The sequence below is a fragment of the Ixodes scapularis genome, unplaced genomic scaffold, assembly GCF_016920785.2.
Source record: "Ixodes scapularis isolate PalLabHiFi unplaced genomic scaffold, ASM1692078v2 PGA_scaffold3__209_contigs__length_174095766, whole genome shotgun sequence".
In the NCBI taxonomy this organism is placed as follows: Eukaryota; Metazoa; Arthropoda; class Arachnida; order Ixodida; family Ixodidae; genus Ixodes; species Ixodes scapularis.
Genome location: NW_024609868.1, coordinates 28,602,749 through 28,618,915, shown reverse-complemented (window position 1 = coordinate 28,618,915; position 16,167 = coordinate 28,602,749). Strand labels below are relative to the sequence as shown.

Here is a 16,167-nt window from a genome sequence, read left to right as displayed (position 1 = left end):
TGTAGGTTGGTTCTTGAAAGGAATCGGCTATCGCCGATTTCTCTGCGATACAACCCGCGGAGTTTCGACGACGTAAGATCGTGGGCGTTGCGCTCGGCTAAGCACTTGGGCAGGGCACTGTGCATCAGCCACCCACACATCTTCGCCAGGTGAAAGTTCCCTGAGCTCGCGCACTTTGTGACGACGGTTGAAGTTTGAGGCTTGGCGTCGCTTGGCCACAATGTCCTGCTCCAGGAAGACCTGTGACTTCAACCATGCTGGCCGGAGTTTCTCTGCAGCCTTGGGTACTTGAGTCCGCAGCTGTCAACCCATCAGCAGCTGAGCAGGGCTGAAATCCAAGATGCCTGGTGTATCTCTATAGACGAGAAGTGACAAAAACGGATTGTCGCCTTTAACCAAGAGGTCCTTCACTGTCTGCACTGTACGCTCCACTTCTCCATTTGACTGCGGAAATCCCAGACTGCTAGTGACGTGCTTATATCCGTAGTCTTCCGCGAATCGGGCGAAATCGTGGGAGGCAAACCGTGGTCCGTTGTCACTTCAAAGGACCTCCGGGGTTTCAAAACGCGCCATGACGCTTTTTACTGCAGAAATCACGGCTTGACTTGACGTGCTTCGCAGTGTCATTATTTCAGGATATCGTGAGTGATAGTCTACCATCAGTAGAAAATCTTGGCCGTTCAAGTGAAATAAATCGACTTCCACCTGTTGCCAAGGTAGCTCTGTTGGAGGCGACGTCATGAAAGGTTCAGCTCGCTGTTCTCTTGTAGATGCTCAGTGCTCGCACTTCTCAAACATGGTTTTGATTTGATCGCCAATACTGGGCCACCACGCCGAGTCTCGAGCCCGTGCCTTGCAGCGGTTCACTCCTTGGTGTCCTTCGTGAATGGCCTGCAGGACATCAGGTCGCAGCGATGCAGGAATCATGAGGCGTCCTCCTTTGAGAAGCACACCATCACAAACGGTTAGTTCTCTGCAGTAGTTCCAGTACTTCGTTAGGTGACGTGAAACCTTGGTCTTCTGAGGCCAACCTTGGTTGCAGAACTTTGCGAGTGCTGTACACTCGCAATCTGTTGACTGTTGTCGATGGACCACTTTGAGACTGTGTGAACCACGCTCTGGACGTACAGCTCTAGGCTGTCGCAGGTTGACAGAGTTGCCCGGTCCAACGGCGCTCGAGACAGGGTGTCGGCCGTTGCCAGGAGCTTCCCAGGAATGTATAAAATCTGGTACTGATACCGCGTCAACTTGATCCTCAGTCGCTAAACTCGTGGAAAAAAAAAGTCCACGTCCATGTCGCCAAGCAACGCAGTCAAGGGCTGGTGATCGGTTTCCACGCTACACCGCAGTCCCCGGACGTACTCATCAAAGCGATGCACAGCCCATGTCACTGCCAAAGTCTCCTTTTCAGTCTGGCTGTACCTCTGCTCGGTCGCTGTGAGTGACTGTGAGGCAAAGGCCACCACCCGACGCTCGCCTGACTGTTGGTCCTGGAGCTGGACTGCCCCGAGACCGAAAGAGCTGGAGTCAGCAGACACTATGGTTGGGTGCTCCGGATTGTAGCAAGCCATACAAATGTCTCAAGAGAGCATAGTCTTTAACTTGAGGAAGGCAGCCTGCTGGCTTGGTCCCCAAAACCACGCTCTCTTATTGCTTAGCAGTTTTCGATAGAGACTGTGACGTCAGACAGATGCAAAAACCTACCTACGTGGTTGACCATTCCTAGTAGTCCGCAGACACCTCCGACGTTGACCGGTAGTTCCATATGCTGTACAGCCTTCACCTCCTCAGGGTCTGACAAAATACCATTCTGGCTGACGACCACGCCAAGAAACTTTACACTGGTGATGCCAAACTTGCACTTGGACTTGTTCAGAGTCGGACCTGCCTTCTTTAAGTGGTCGGGAACCTCTGCGAGACGCTTGTCATGTTCCACATGATCTTGGCCAAAAATGAGAATGTCATCAATCATTGACAACTTCATCTTGGCCCTTCAGGATGTACGACATCTGGCGTTGAAAATATTCTCGCGAAGAGGTAATCCCGAAAGGCAACCGACAAAAGCAGAACTGTTTGAACGGGGTAATGAGCATTGTGAGTTCTTGGGACTTACTTGACAGCTTCATTTGGTGAAAACTCGATGTGACATCGAGCTTGGAGAAGACTCTCGCCTCGCCCAGAAGTCCCAACGCTTGAACCACTGTCGGCAGGATGTGACATTCACGCAGCACCGCCCGGTTCAGTTGAGTCGGGTCCACGCATATGCGGTAGCTTCCCGAAGCTTTCGGCACCAACTAAGCCTGCCTACCACGGTGTCAGTTTGGTTACTCTCTGGATTACACCTTGAGCCTCCGTCTTGTCTAGCTCAGACTTGACGACATCGCATAGCGGGATGGGAACCTTCCCCAGAACGTGCCGCGAGTACGGTACCGCGTTCGGCTGAAGACGAATTGTGTGCTGCTCCCGAATTTCGTCGAGGCCTTAAAACAGCTGTGTCAACAAAGTCCCGGCGAGCTCACTAGGACAGCTTTCGGTAGAAGGCTCCGGAAGGTGATCCACAAACTTGGCCACACCCAACGCCTGAATTGCCAGAAATCCCAACAAGGGAACAACTTGCGAACGTACCACGTAGAGCTTCTGCCTGACGCGCTTGGTTTTCCATTCCAAGGCTGTGATGAACGTTCCAAGCACATCCAACGGTTGACTGGCTGGTCCTGTCAACTCCCCCTCTGGGGGCTCCAGGCAAGCTGGTATCCCCGAAAACGTGTTGAGGACGACGGTGACCTCCGTGCCGCTGTCAACCTTGAAGCTCAGCCGTACGTCGTTGACCTTCACGTCTACAAACTTTGCCCTTGCCTTGGACGGAGAATGGACGGCACCAAGCTGCAGCGAAGCCAACTTGTTCTTGGCGCGGCAGACAGCTGCGAAGTGGCCCTTCTTGTGGCACTTGTTGCATTGCGCATGGTTAGCAGGGCACTCTGAGCGCGGATGCGGAGAACGTCTGCAAAACCCACATAAAGATGCATTTGCTGCGTTGCCGCTTGCTTGCTTCAGCCTTGGCAGGCGGTTCTTCACTACTTTCGCCGCGTCATAGTTTAACGCTTTTGCTTCCGCTGAAGCTGCCGTGGCCGTGGATGCCGATGAGTCCTGCAGCTTCCATTCACTTTCCGCGTCCTCGTATTGGCGAATTTGAATGAGCACTTCGTCCAACGCCAGCTTTGTGTTTCGGCACAATCTGTCCGACAGCTGTGTCTCTTGCAAGCCCATCACAAAACGGTTGTGAATGAGCCATTGCTCCAGTTTGCGCGACGGGTAGTTACATTTTTTTGCCATGTTACTGAGCATCGTAAAAAAAGTCTGCTGACTCACCTGCTTGCTGCAACCGTCTGTGGAAGCGTGCGCTCTCGTAGAGCTCGTTGACTGGGTGAACAAAGCACGCATTGAACTTTTTAGAAATCAGATCTTAGTTGTCAAAGTCCAAGTCGCCAAAGTGTAGCGAAGTCAGGACGTCCCACGCTTGTGGCCTCACGAACACACACTTTTTGCTGACAGCGTAGAGTCCCGACGCGTAGACATAGTGCTCGAACTGCTGATGCCACTGTTTTCATCTTCCGGGGTTGCTGAAGTCAAACTGAGGTGGAGCTCGTAGATTGAGCGCACCGACTGGTAACGCTTCCGGACCAGTGGCGGCACCCTCCGCTTCCAGCATGGCTGTCTCTTCAGAGGCTGGTGCTGGCGCTTGAAAAAGAAGGCGCTATATATATACAACCTAAGAGTAGCCACACCTACCACAACAGCACCGACCAGCACTGGTGTTTTATCAGGGCAAAGAACAGAGGGGAGGCGAGGTGGAGGCTTGGCCTTTAATGTTTAAATGATGGAAATTATACTCCATGTTAACATTTTGTCCGTGATGTGTCAAAGAGAGTGAAGGACAAATGAAAACGGTTTCCTCTGTGTGAAGTCTCCTTGCCCACTTGCCATCTTTCTCTGCCATGTTAAGGCAATGCAGCCCCGTTGGAACTATGCAATCTTTGGCAGCTTTGAAGACTGCAGGTATAAACGCTGAAGCAAAAAACATTCTAGTAAAAGAACATATGTGGGCAAGCAACAACATGGCTAAATAATTTGAAACTCGCATGGAGAAAAGAAGTGGTTTGTGTAAATGCAGTGTTGTCAGTGCAATTTGGCCCACCACAACGGCATACGTATCTCGCTTTTGATGCCATGCTTTTCTTGCAGTGTGTGGCACCCGAGTGCTTGTAGAACGTAAAATTCCTTCTCAACTCTTCCTGACTAATGTAATAGCGAGTTTGTTTCACAGCACTCGTGCCCACGCGTGCCCACTCGCAGCGTGGAGCAGGCTTGTTTCGGCCGGCACTCCACAAGTGGTTGCACTCTCAGAGTTTGTTTCATCGCTGGCACCCCACGCGTGCATGCACTTTCTGCACCGAGGAAATCGGGCGTGCGCCGAAATGCAATCCCGTCATGCCCCACTCCGGCGAGGAACGGGAGCAGACAACCCCAGCAGAAGCAGACGACAAGGGGTCGTCTGCTACGATGCGTCATTCGTACAACAAAACTGAAAAGAAAAAAAAAAGAAAAAAAGTTTTTCTGATAGGAATTGTGTCCCACGGTTAACAGAATCAAACACGAGCTTGATTGTGAGCGTCTGCTATTTTATGAAAGAAGCAATTGACAACCCGTGCTTTATTTGAAAGTTTTTAGCTGCTCTGTTGCCATACAGACGCTGAAATATACCATTGGTAAAGAAATGCTCAAAACAAATGCATCAGTGGCCCCCCGAGATCTTTATCACCATCCATGTGCGAATGAAAAATTGAACATTTGTCGACAAAGACCCCCCAGCAGAAATCTGACTGCCCAATATGCATCCGAGAAAGCTAAACTTAGCGACTTTACGCGACGCTTGGGCAACATCATGCTTAACATTTACCAACGTCAGCTATCTTGCCCCATCGTATTTCGTTTTGAGTAAGCTCTCGTTCTCGGCGCCCTCACCAAGGCTAAAATCTGATCCACCTGTAACTACGATCGAAATCGAAAGTCCCACGAAACGTTTTGCTGCATATTCCAACAGACTCGTTTTAAGCCATACCCTTGCAGTGGTTTACGCATAATACCATGCTCAAACGGATAAAGAGTCTGCGCGGACATCATCAGTCTTCTTCAGTGTAAACCCCAGCTGCTTTGTAGTCAGCTGGTTGCAGAAATTTACGTTGTCTGTGAATATCTATGCGACAGCCGAGTTGGTTGAATTCATCGCAAATAAAAACTGTAGGTTGCAGCGACCAACATTTATAGATAAACGTTGGTAGCAACTGCGCTCTCGCATTCCCACCATCACGTCGAAGAGAAATGCGCTAGTTTCGGTTTGAGGTTGGTACTCTTTCTACAACATAGATGGTGCCAGCATCAATCTTTTGCATTCGGTGCATTTGGCAAGTTTGTTTGAGGCCAGTTCTCCGTGCAACACTCCGCGAGTGCAATGCATTCTGGGAGAGAACTCGAACGGTGCCAGTGTGTGTGAAACAAACTCGCTGTAAGAAAGAGAAAAACAGACAAATCTTGTTTACCACATTTCGCTGACTTAGAATTGTTCGTTACATTAGCACCCTTTGCTATTTGAAAAAAATAAACGTTATCCCGTGAGGTTCTGATTTTTTTCAAAACAAACATGTCTGGGAGTTTATTGACAAACTACAAGGAGCCGTTTAACACAACAGAAAATAAAAACAAGTCATTCAAGTAAACTAATGGCAGCTTTGCAACCGTTCGCAGCCACAAGCGAAAATGCATGAAATCTACCTTTTTCCAACAATGTTCTGCCACTTAGACGCGCGACTGGGTTCGAGACTAGCATAAGATACTGAGCATCCGCCCATTCCACACTAAGCGCCCATCCCTAAATGTTCACATCTGAAATAATAGGTGCAGTACAAGTATAGATAAAACTTGTGACATAAGAAGCGCCCATCCCCCACTTTCTTGCGATTATCTCCAAATTTTGAGTAAGCGCTTCATCGGTACTTCACAGTAAGTGACTGGATAACAACTCGCTTGCTAAGCCTCTCACCCATTCGAGACTCAAAACGTCTGCTACATCACGTTTGCACATTGAACTGCTGTAACCTAGATATGGCTCCCCCAAATTTTGCTTTTGTCCACATCGTGGCTTGTATTCAGTCTCGCAGTTGATACAAAGAAACCATCTTCCCTCTCTATCAGCCAGAAGGAAAAGAACGAGTGTACCGAATTCATTTACTCGAACCAATATTTCTGCAAAAGGTCCATTGAGCAACATCAACAGGGCAGTAATAAAAAAAAATGGTGCTCATAACCTTCGGCCTTTTTTACTTTATTTAACCCTAAAGCAGTAACGGTGCGAAGGTGGCGGCTGTGGGTGTGGCTCTACCCACAGACATCCAAGCCTAGCTTCCATGCTGGGAATTGGATGAACATTTCAAAAACAATGCTATGCATTGTTTTTGCACAGGTCACCTTCTTGCGCAGTTGTGGTGACATCAGAACGACATCCAAGCTCTTATTGTCTTTGATTGAAAGGATAGTGGGTAGACCTCAATGCTAGATGCCTTGAGGTCTACCTTCTATTTTTTTTTTTTTTTTTCAGTCAGCCAATAAGAGCTTGGCGTTTTGACATCACAACTTCTGTGCAAGAAGCAGACGAATTTGTGCTCCGCATAGCACAAAGACCCTTTTTTGGTATGTACCTCAAGTGTACGAGCAGGAGCTCCTAGTCAAGCTACAGGTGCTTGCATGTAGTTTTAGGTTAATTACTTCACTGACCTTGACTAGCAGCTTTGTTGTGGAGCAAGTGACATGCATTCTGCACAACGATCCATTCAATATTAGTGCCGCAATTGTAACCTTTTCAAAGTCCCAAGAAATAGAAGATCTATGTACACATTTTTGGTGCTTTTTAAAGCGGCGATTTCAGAAGCGATACTTGCAAAGTTCCTGGGAAAATGCCACAACTCCACGTACTGCCTTGCAGTTTGAAGATCTCGTCGTCTTTGTGTCCTCTAATGCCCGTGTCCCACTAGAGCGATATACAGAAACAAAAGACAACAACAAGCCTCAAACCAGAGTCTTTCGCGACTTGAGAGGCTTTGTAGAATAAAGGAGGCTAAGCTCAAACACGAGCATCATGCACGCGAGGGTATCTTTGGCAGGCTTGCAATCGCTCGTGCTTATTTTATGAGCACCGAAGGACTAAACGCCTGCCAAAGGTACCATCGCGAGCATGCTGCGTGGGTTTGAGGCTTGTCGCTGTATTTTGTTTCTGTCTGTCGCTCTAGTGGGACACGGCTCGCCTTATTGCAGGCACCCTGTCGGTAGCCGACAAAGTTGCGGGAGAAGGCAGCATAAAGTGGTAGCAGTATCGAAAAAGTGTCTAACGTACACGCATGAGGATGCGAGCCACAAAAGAGCCCACGAAAAACCAAACATACTCGTCGTATGCAGGGGGAGGGGCGGGTGGTTGATTGGCATTGCGGTAACTGTGAGGGTGCAAGCTGCTTCACGCATACGTGTCGGTTACATTCACAGCAACCATTCGTACAGCGGTAACTCGTGATTGCTTCACAAAGCTACCTCTTGCGTCGTTTGGCACGTACGGGGAACGGTCGTCCTGGTGACCATCTTTGCTGTCGTTTCAGTCGCTCTGAACACAACCAATGCAGTTGTCTGAATCGGGCTTAATATACACATGGACACTGAATCAATATGTTCATCCTGCAATGGAGGAGCACAGGCTAGTGGTTCTAAATGATCATACTTCAAAACATTGGGAGATAAAAGAATAATAATACAAAGTGAGTCTGAACATGATGGAGTACTGTCGAGACCGGTTACAACGAAGTCAAAGGGAATCGGAAATCACTTCGCTATATTTGCTATTTCGTTATAACCGACTTTAACAAAGTTCAAAAGGAAATGGGAAATTGTGATGCTTTGCTGTAGCCACTACTTCATTATAACCGGTTCTCGACAGTATGTCTTCTTTTTTCCTTCCTTCTTTCGGAGTATATTGCATTATTACAGCACTGTCAACGATAAGATAAGAATTGCAAAAAAGTCTTTCAGTTGTCCAACCTCTGGCACAGGCTTCCTACCTTTGATAGTACTTTGGCATCTTCCCGCGAGCCAAGGGCGTGGACGTACACACAAAGCACGATGGAAAGCAACAACCGCACGGTTAAGGCTGGGCATCCAAGAGAGACACCCTGCGCTTGTTTTGTAAGTAATTACAATACAGTCCAGTGTCCGACACCGTGCTCTGCCCGAGTCTGTTCCTAACATGACAGCATCCCACAACACTGGTATCGCCAACGACCGCTTCCCAGCTGTGGGAGATAAATGAAGAGAATTGTCGAGTGCACATTCATGTTAACTGTGTAGAGTTCTGTGCCTCTTTGGGGGATCGGTGGCTGAGCGTGTTGGAGCGCTGCAACTCTGAGAGCGTGGAGCGGAAGCTCGCACTGCAGAACCCAGGAATCCTGGGTTCAATCCCGACCTCTGCCCGTTTGAAACTGGATGACTATCGTACTGGCGTGCTGCCATATATTACTACTGTGCAGTGCATCAGTAGCAATACAAAACCCTAGGCTAGCAGTTGTACTGCACAGGCTAAATTTCTCATCTAAGACTGAGCTGCCAGACACCCATTGTAGCTGACTAACGTGTGGCAGTATAAACACATGCGCAACGGTTTTGGACCTCTTCATATGAGCAATTGAGCAAGCAAGCGAGGAACTACATTGCTAAATCTTTCAACAGAGACTACACATCATAGCAGTGATTGTAGTACAGGCATCCAATTTCCTGGAGCTCGATTTTGGTCTCTGGTGACGGCCAAGCTTTCTCGGCTGTTGAGAGGTGGTCATGTCGCAGCATTTTGCTGGGCACAAGCCTTTATCGGCTAATAAAGAATTTTTCTTTTTCGTTTGTAAGTCTACGCTTAGGCAGTATTTTGGTGAGAACTTCTCATGAACACACAGATGATGAGATGTGTCGCAGCCTTTGATGGGGCTTGTCCCGAGAGCTGGTTTCTCCACTGGTCGACGTCAGCTTGCACACAGCAGAACTCTGCTCTTTACAAATGAAGCAAGGGTTGTTGATCCCTTCCACTGTCAAACAGCAGAAGCAGATCTTCCAATTTCAGGTTGCTTTCAATGTTACTTTACTGCAGCACTGAGTTTGAATGGCCTTTCATAGTAGAGAAACCCCAATCTTCATTTGAATTAGCAAACAAACCATCTGCTAGTAATATCTTTGCTTGCTCCAAGAAAGTCAAATTATATCTCACTCTCACAGTGACAAAAATAGGACCCTTGGCATATTTCTGATTAGGAGACGGCACAGGTACTTTTACCAGCCTCTGCCATCTTCAAGGTATGTTCGGTTAAGCTAAGTCACGTGGCGTTTTCCGCTTCAAGGTATGTTCGGTTAAGCTAAGCAGGTGGTTACCAACTTTGCTTGGCTCCAAGAGAATTCCCTTTCCATGGAATTTCAGGTTTTAATGAACACCACAATGCAACTGCAGCCAGTAGCGTCACTAGGGCGAGTGGCACCCGGGGCGGTAGTCCTATGCGACCCCCCGCTCACGTGGCCCGCCGCAAAACCCCCCCGAGCGCCGCACCCAAGGCAATCCATCCGCCCCCCCCCCCCCTCCCCCCCTTTGTGACGCCACTGCCTGCAGCCATACAAACTCTAATTACACCAACAGCCCTCTTGGAGATTCTGAATTTCCTCCATAATAAAGTTGAAAGTATTGGCCGCACCTTTCACAAAACCTTTTGAAAATGAGCAGTGGTACTTTAAAGCCATCTTCATGGCAAAAATATGTCCCAGGAAGAACATACAAAGCACCATAAATGTCTTGTAGAAGAGGAGGAAAAAGAAAATCGGTTGTTAGTCCAGCGGTGTGAATGGTCTTTTCTTTATGTGTATGTTTTTTCTAGTTCAGCTGGCCTTAAGTGAACTATGAACCAACTAGCTTAGCTCAAGCCTGTCACAAGGGCCAAGCTAAAAATAAATTGGGGGACGATCCTATGGCATGATTACGGGAAACTGGATTGGTGCATAGGTTATATGACGTCACTTTTTCAACCAAATCTAGCGGGGAAGCTATTTATGTCTCTAGGTCCCATGACGTCAGGTGACCTGCCATCAATTTTCTTAACAAATTTAGCGAGAAAACAGAATTTGTGCGTAGGTCATGCGACGTAAATTTTTGTGCTAAATTTAGCAGGGAAAGTGAATTGGTGCATACCGTAAAATCCCGAGAGATAGTTCACCTAACATCAAGAGCAAATCGGGTGAAAATATGGAGTGGGCTAACTTTCGAGTACAACCAAGAAAAGTATAAGAATTGCTATTTTTCGGTCGTGTCCCTTCCAAGCTTGTTATGGTGGCAAGGGGCAACGAAGCAAAGATGAATGCACTTCCCAGTCAGCAACATTTGCTTATATTTCACCACAGCTCACTAGCCACATTCACACTAAGGCCACCATTGATTCCAACACTACTATTACTAAGAGTGGGCTATCTTTCAGTGTTTAAAAACATAACAAATCAAGCCAAAAATAGGGGTGGGCTATCTTTTGGGGCTGGGGCATCTCAGGATTTTACGGAAGGTCACGTGGCGTTTTCCGCTAAATGTAATGGAGAGTCTGAATTTGTGTTTTCCACTAAATTTAGCGGGGAACCTGAATTTGTCCATAGGGCCCACGACGTCGGGTCACAGGCATCAATGTTCCTGCCAAATTTAGTGAGGAAACTGAATTGGTTTACACTCACGCCGTCGCAAAACCGGTAGGACAAGCCCATAACAGCTATTGCTGTAAAAAGATGTTGAAATACCATAGGAGGACCTTCGTGAAATGTCAGGAGCACCAATTTCCATAACTGGGAAAGATTATGTTGTGCACTCAGGCGAACCTAAACATAACCGAAGTAACTGAACCCGTAAGGTCTTGTTGGAAACTGCCAAAAGGCCAGAAGCTCACTTTTGAAACTCAGTAGCCTGGTAAGATTCAACCTCAAACGCTTTTTTGACTACGTCGCTCAACCTGTAAATAACGTGAGAAGGTTCTACAGAATTCTTAGCGGCCACTTTCTTCGCGTCGGCGTCGTGGTTGACCAAGAGCAAGGCACTCCACCCCGCTGCCTTAGAGGCGAGGTAATCCAACTCCACGCTGTCGCCGACATGCAAGGCGTCTTCGGGTTTCACTGGTCGCTCACTGCTGGCGCACAACAGCGCCAGCGAAAAGATGTCCTTCGACGGTTTCTCCACCTTCACCACCGATGACGCTATCACGAAGTCGAAGTAGTGGCGAAGTTTGAGCTGCGTTAAAATGCAGTCTAGCCGTTCGTCCGTGTTCGAGATGACGCCCAGCTTGTGCCCGGATATCTTCAGGTTCTCGAGGACGTCTGCGCTACCGTTGTTCGGTGTCCAGCAGTTGGACGTTTTGTACGATTCGTAGAGGTGACTTGCGATCACTGTCATAAGGCTGTCGGCGGCGTTGCACCCAGAGAGTAGGAATGTCCTGCGGACGAGCTCTGACCACCACTGCTGCGAGGTGAGGCCGCTGCTGCAGCCGAAGTTCGGGTGCTCGGCGATCATCTTCTTCCACTCGGTCCTGAAACTGGCGTTCAAGCGCTTCGGATCGGAGCTGACGCCGTACATGTGCGCGACGCCAGAGTAAGCTTGGCCAACTGACTCTCGGAAGCGTAGAAGAGTGTTGGTGGCGTCGAAAGTGATCAGCTTAAAGCGCGACACCATCGCAGGGCGCTCAACGGTGCCAGAGAGATGACGCAGTTATTTTCGGTCATTTATACCAGGAGAAACAACAACCTCGAAGGCAATTTCTTTTGATAGGTAGAACGTAGACCGCACGCGCCCACCGTGCTGACAAAGCGTCCCGTAGAAAAACAACTACTTGGATTCGATTGGCTTTGACTTTATACCCTTCGAAAGCTATTGACCTCAAATGAAGCCGGAAACTAAATATAATAAACTCGGTTTCACCCCCGAGTTTGAATGATTTGATTGAAATTGATTTCACTCATTTAACAACAGTGTAAACTTTTATTCTCTTGTGTAAAATACAAACAGCACGGATGGGTGAATGCTAACGCTCTACCCTTTATACCGGGCGGTAGCTTACGCCACCTAGGCCAGAAACTAGGAACAAAAAGTACGAAGAGGGCAAGGGGCGATGGCGTAATCGGAAAAAGAGAGGGAGCAACACCAGGAGGCGGTGTCTCTCCGCGGGGAGCCGCTAGAGCCGCTTTCAACCCAGTCATCGAGAGCATGGCGCGAGGCAGAAGAGTCAAAGAAAGTCTTGTTTCGTCGGGTTACTGCAACTACTACTCACAAATTTTGGTGTGTTCTGGTAGAACGGTGAACAGCTGTTCTGGGGAAGTAGATAGACAAGTTGTGATGCTTATTTAATTTAAGATATTTATCTGGACATGTGGGGGCTACCGCTGCAAGCGCGGCTTTTGATAGATTTGACTTTAATCTGTAGCGTGTATAAAACTCCAGAAAAAAGTTATCCCCGTACATGAAAAATTCGGTTTTCCCTAAAAAAAAAAGCAATAATCACGCTGCACTTTTTTTTTTTTTTTTTTTTTATCTTTGCCCGCTGCCTTACGTAAGTTTTTGAGCCTGAGCACGAGGTTTGATACTATATAGTGCAGTCCGAGTTGTCCTTTTAATATTTTTAAATTTATTACGCAATTTTTGCGGGTCATATTGCGGTGTTTGCTTGTACTAGAAGTATCTTTCAAGTTTAAGCCGGGCTTGTTCATTTACATTCTGCAGTTATCAGTCACCACGACATCCGTGGTTCAAATGCCGCGTGCCAAGTGTCTCCTTGAACTCGTTGGCCAGCGGCATACGAAGCTCAGATCTCGTGCTGACTCGCGTTTGAATCTGTTTTGACCCCGGCTCTAGGGAAAAAAATTTTGTGGTGAGATACGACCACCTTGCAGTGATTTCACCATTTTTCTTTATGGTGAAATCATTCCAAGGTGGGGCGTTACCTTATAAACGTCTAGTTTTTGGCACATGATGTAGCACCAGTGGCGTAGGCAGAGGAAGGAGGGGGGGGGGGGGGAAGCTTTGGGAGGTCGAAACCGCCCCCCCCCCCCCCCCCCCCCCCCCCAAAATGCCAAAGCTACCTCCCACCGGGGCAAGGGCAGATCCAAAACTCCGTTTTTCTTTTCTTTTTTGGTGGGGGGGCGCAGTACATTTTTAAGGATACTATTCTCCCATTCTTTCTGTGTACCGGGGGTTCCACCCATGTCGGATTGCCCTCCGCGCCTGCACCGGGGCCCGCTCGCTGCCCTGCTTACGCAGTCGGTTTTGCACGAGGCACGGATCAACGGGGAAACGCGGACTATCTCCAACTTATATGCTTTCAGGAAAAATGCTAGTAGTGTAGAAAATGCTCAAATTAATAAAATATACAATATTGCTTCATTCATGTTTATTCGAAGGGATGCGGAACTTGATCACAGTATATATATATAGCACGGATATTTTGAAACATTTGTGGGGTGAGGGACGGAAATTTTAAGGCAAAGCATAATAAACTATTTTTACTGAATTACACAGTTCAATCAAACGAAAGTGAACATTATAAATCGAACACATGGTGATAATATGAAACAATGCCAGGTGATATAAGGAATATTAAATGAATTGTAAAAACGATTGCACTGTAAGCAACGGGTGCTGATCAGAATTACGTGCTTTCGACTAGAAATTACCACGAATAAGAAGATAACTGTGACTAGTTATTTCAGAAAGCAATTTCCAGGCTCTCTTTATCATCTCATTCATGCCAAGCGCCTACACATTTCAAGATGCTGCCGCCTGCGTTCGCGGCAAAAAAAAAAAAAAAAGATATCCACGACGTTCTCCGCTTGAACTTCAATGTCGCGTTGAACATTCAAAGGCACTAGACCGAGCAGTCGCTTATTCGAAGTGGACGCTCTCAGGTGTGTTTTCAACCGTCGTATAGTGAAGAGAACGAGCAATCAGCTTCTACCGTTGTTACGGGCAAAATCGCTAGGATCTTGGGGAGACGCTGGACGTCCTGAAATAGGGCCTCCGGACAGAGGGCGACCGCCTTTAGCGCAGACCAGACGGTCATTGGACGCCTAAAATTATCCTATTTTGGCGAAGTCTCCTTCACTTTGTGAAATTTTCCTTTATCGAGTCGCTCACGGATGCGATGACGGTCCGTCTTGCTTTCTGCTTTGCATATCGAGGTGGCATCGGATACAATTTCTAATTAGATTAAACTGAACATCAGAAACTCCGAGGAGACAAGCCTTCATATTCTCATTACGCAGAGGCGCAAGGATAGTCAAGTTCATTACCACGTTCGGCGTGTGGTTTGCGTGTTTATGTGTGCTGCTGTGTCATGTCATTTCTCCGAATGACGGAACGACGAGTTCGGACTGATAACTTCTCATGGCCCCGAGGATATACTGCTGCTGTCTTTGGACCACACTGCAAGATAAAGCGGCCTAGTAAAGATAAAACTTTCTTTCCTTCGGCATCTGGTTCTGTAGCAGGAATTTGTTAAACCTTTAAAGGGGCCCTTCAAGGACTTCTTAATGGTTTTTAATTTGCACCGGACATGAGCGTACTGAACGTAGTAGCTTAATTGAACTTTTCTTTTCTCTAATTTTGCTTCATTTTAAAAATTATAGGCAAATTAAAATTACAAAAACAAGCAAAACATAACCTTCTTCATGACGGTTTTGGTTGCTTCAGTGGCCGTGAACTAGAGGAGGCGTAGTGAGCTCAGCGAGCGCTCAGGGCTGCCGCACTCCGTGTCAACGGCTCGAGAGGGTGCCACTAAAGCGTGTTCCGGATAGGCTGTATGAAGCGGGCAGCCAGGGCGGCTCACATTGCATTTGCTGCGCGATTAAACCATAATTCGGCATGCCACTTCATTGGCCACAAACGACAGCAAAAACGTCAGTTCAGAACGAGAGCCACTTCGCGCTGCCATAAAGCCAAAGGCCCAAACCACAAGCCAAAGCTGCGCGCCCAAGGCGTTCGGAACGCTCGGAACCGGTCGGATCTTCGACTGAAGCGCCGCCGCGTACATGCGGGACCTTTCTACACTCGCCGTTCGTCCGTGCCTGATCCCACTACACCTTTCTAGTATGCGCCGCCTTTTCCACCGCTTGGCGGCGGGTATGTCGACGGGTCATCTCTTGTTTCCGCACTCTATAAACTGCACTTGTTTCTTTTCTGATCCAAAATACTGAACTAAAACTACTTTTATAAAAAAAAAAAAATTGAAACGGCTCGCGCCACTTATATTTTGTATTTCGACTAAAAAGAAGCTATTAGCGGCTCTGACCAGTAGTAAGCCCAGGACCAAAGACGTCACATTTCGCGCGCTTTCGGCACTGCGGGTCGCCCTCGTAGATGAAGGAGATTTCCGCGTCGTCCGGTGAAAATATGACGCACTGATATTTAGTTACCCTCTCCGTGCCTGCTGGCTTGCCCGAACCTCAAGAGACGTGGAAACCGCAAAAAAGGTAGACGCTTAAATATGATTGCAGGGCCCCTTTATAATAGATTTGGATTTTTGCTCTTATTTTTCAGCGTCGAGATTTTTTTTTTTTTTTTTTTTTTGCTGGTTTATTTCTTGTGGCAGTATAGCTATCTTTGTGTTTTGTCTGGCCTCCACGCGTTGGTAATGCAGTTCTACCTCAAGAAGCGGGGGAGTTGCGTGCTGTGAGGAAGTTTTTGAAGTTGGTGGGCCGCAACTACGACGACAGTGGAGCAGTGAGCCACCACGCCCGCATACCTGTAAGCGAATCCTGCTCCGTTTTGAAAAATGACAATGCCCAGCTTTACCCGTTTAAACTTAAAAAAACCTAAAAAGAAAGAAAAGCTTTTTTTTTTTTTAACAGTCCGGTTGGGACACGCGCGCCAAAAAGTTAAGTTTATGTGTTTTTTTTTGTTTTTTTTTAGAGCAATATTGACGGTGCGAGACGCGATTTAGTCGGTAGTCACCTCCTTTCCACTTGTTTTCTCTCGGCATTTCGGGCACGTGAAGAAGAGGTGGAAAAAGCGAAAGACCATAT

General features: G+C 47.6%; 1 protein-coding gene across 1 annotated transcript; it reads right to left on the bottom strand.

The window, feature by feature from the left end:
* Positions 1-9,539: 9,539 nt before the first annotated feature.
* On the bottom strand, positions 9,540-12,004 carry LOC115313296 (rhythmically expressed gene 2 protein). Its single transcript, XM_029972249.4, has one exon. The coding sequence runs from the start codon at positions 11,825-11,827 to the stop codon at positions 11,048-11,050; it is 780 nt and encodes a 259-aa protein (XP_029828109.1). The 5' UTR covers positions 11,828-12,004; the 3' UTR covers positions 9,540-11,047.
* Positions 12,005-16,167: the final 4,163 nt, after the last annotated feature.

What these genes read in the sequence shown, in the direction of transcription:
- LOC115313296 (XM_029972249.4), bottom strand. Translation starts at nt 11,827, where the DNA reads ATGGTGTCGCGCTTTAAGCTGATCACTTTCGACGCCACCAACACTCTT.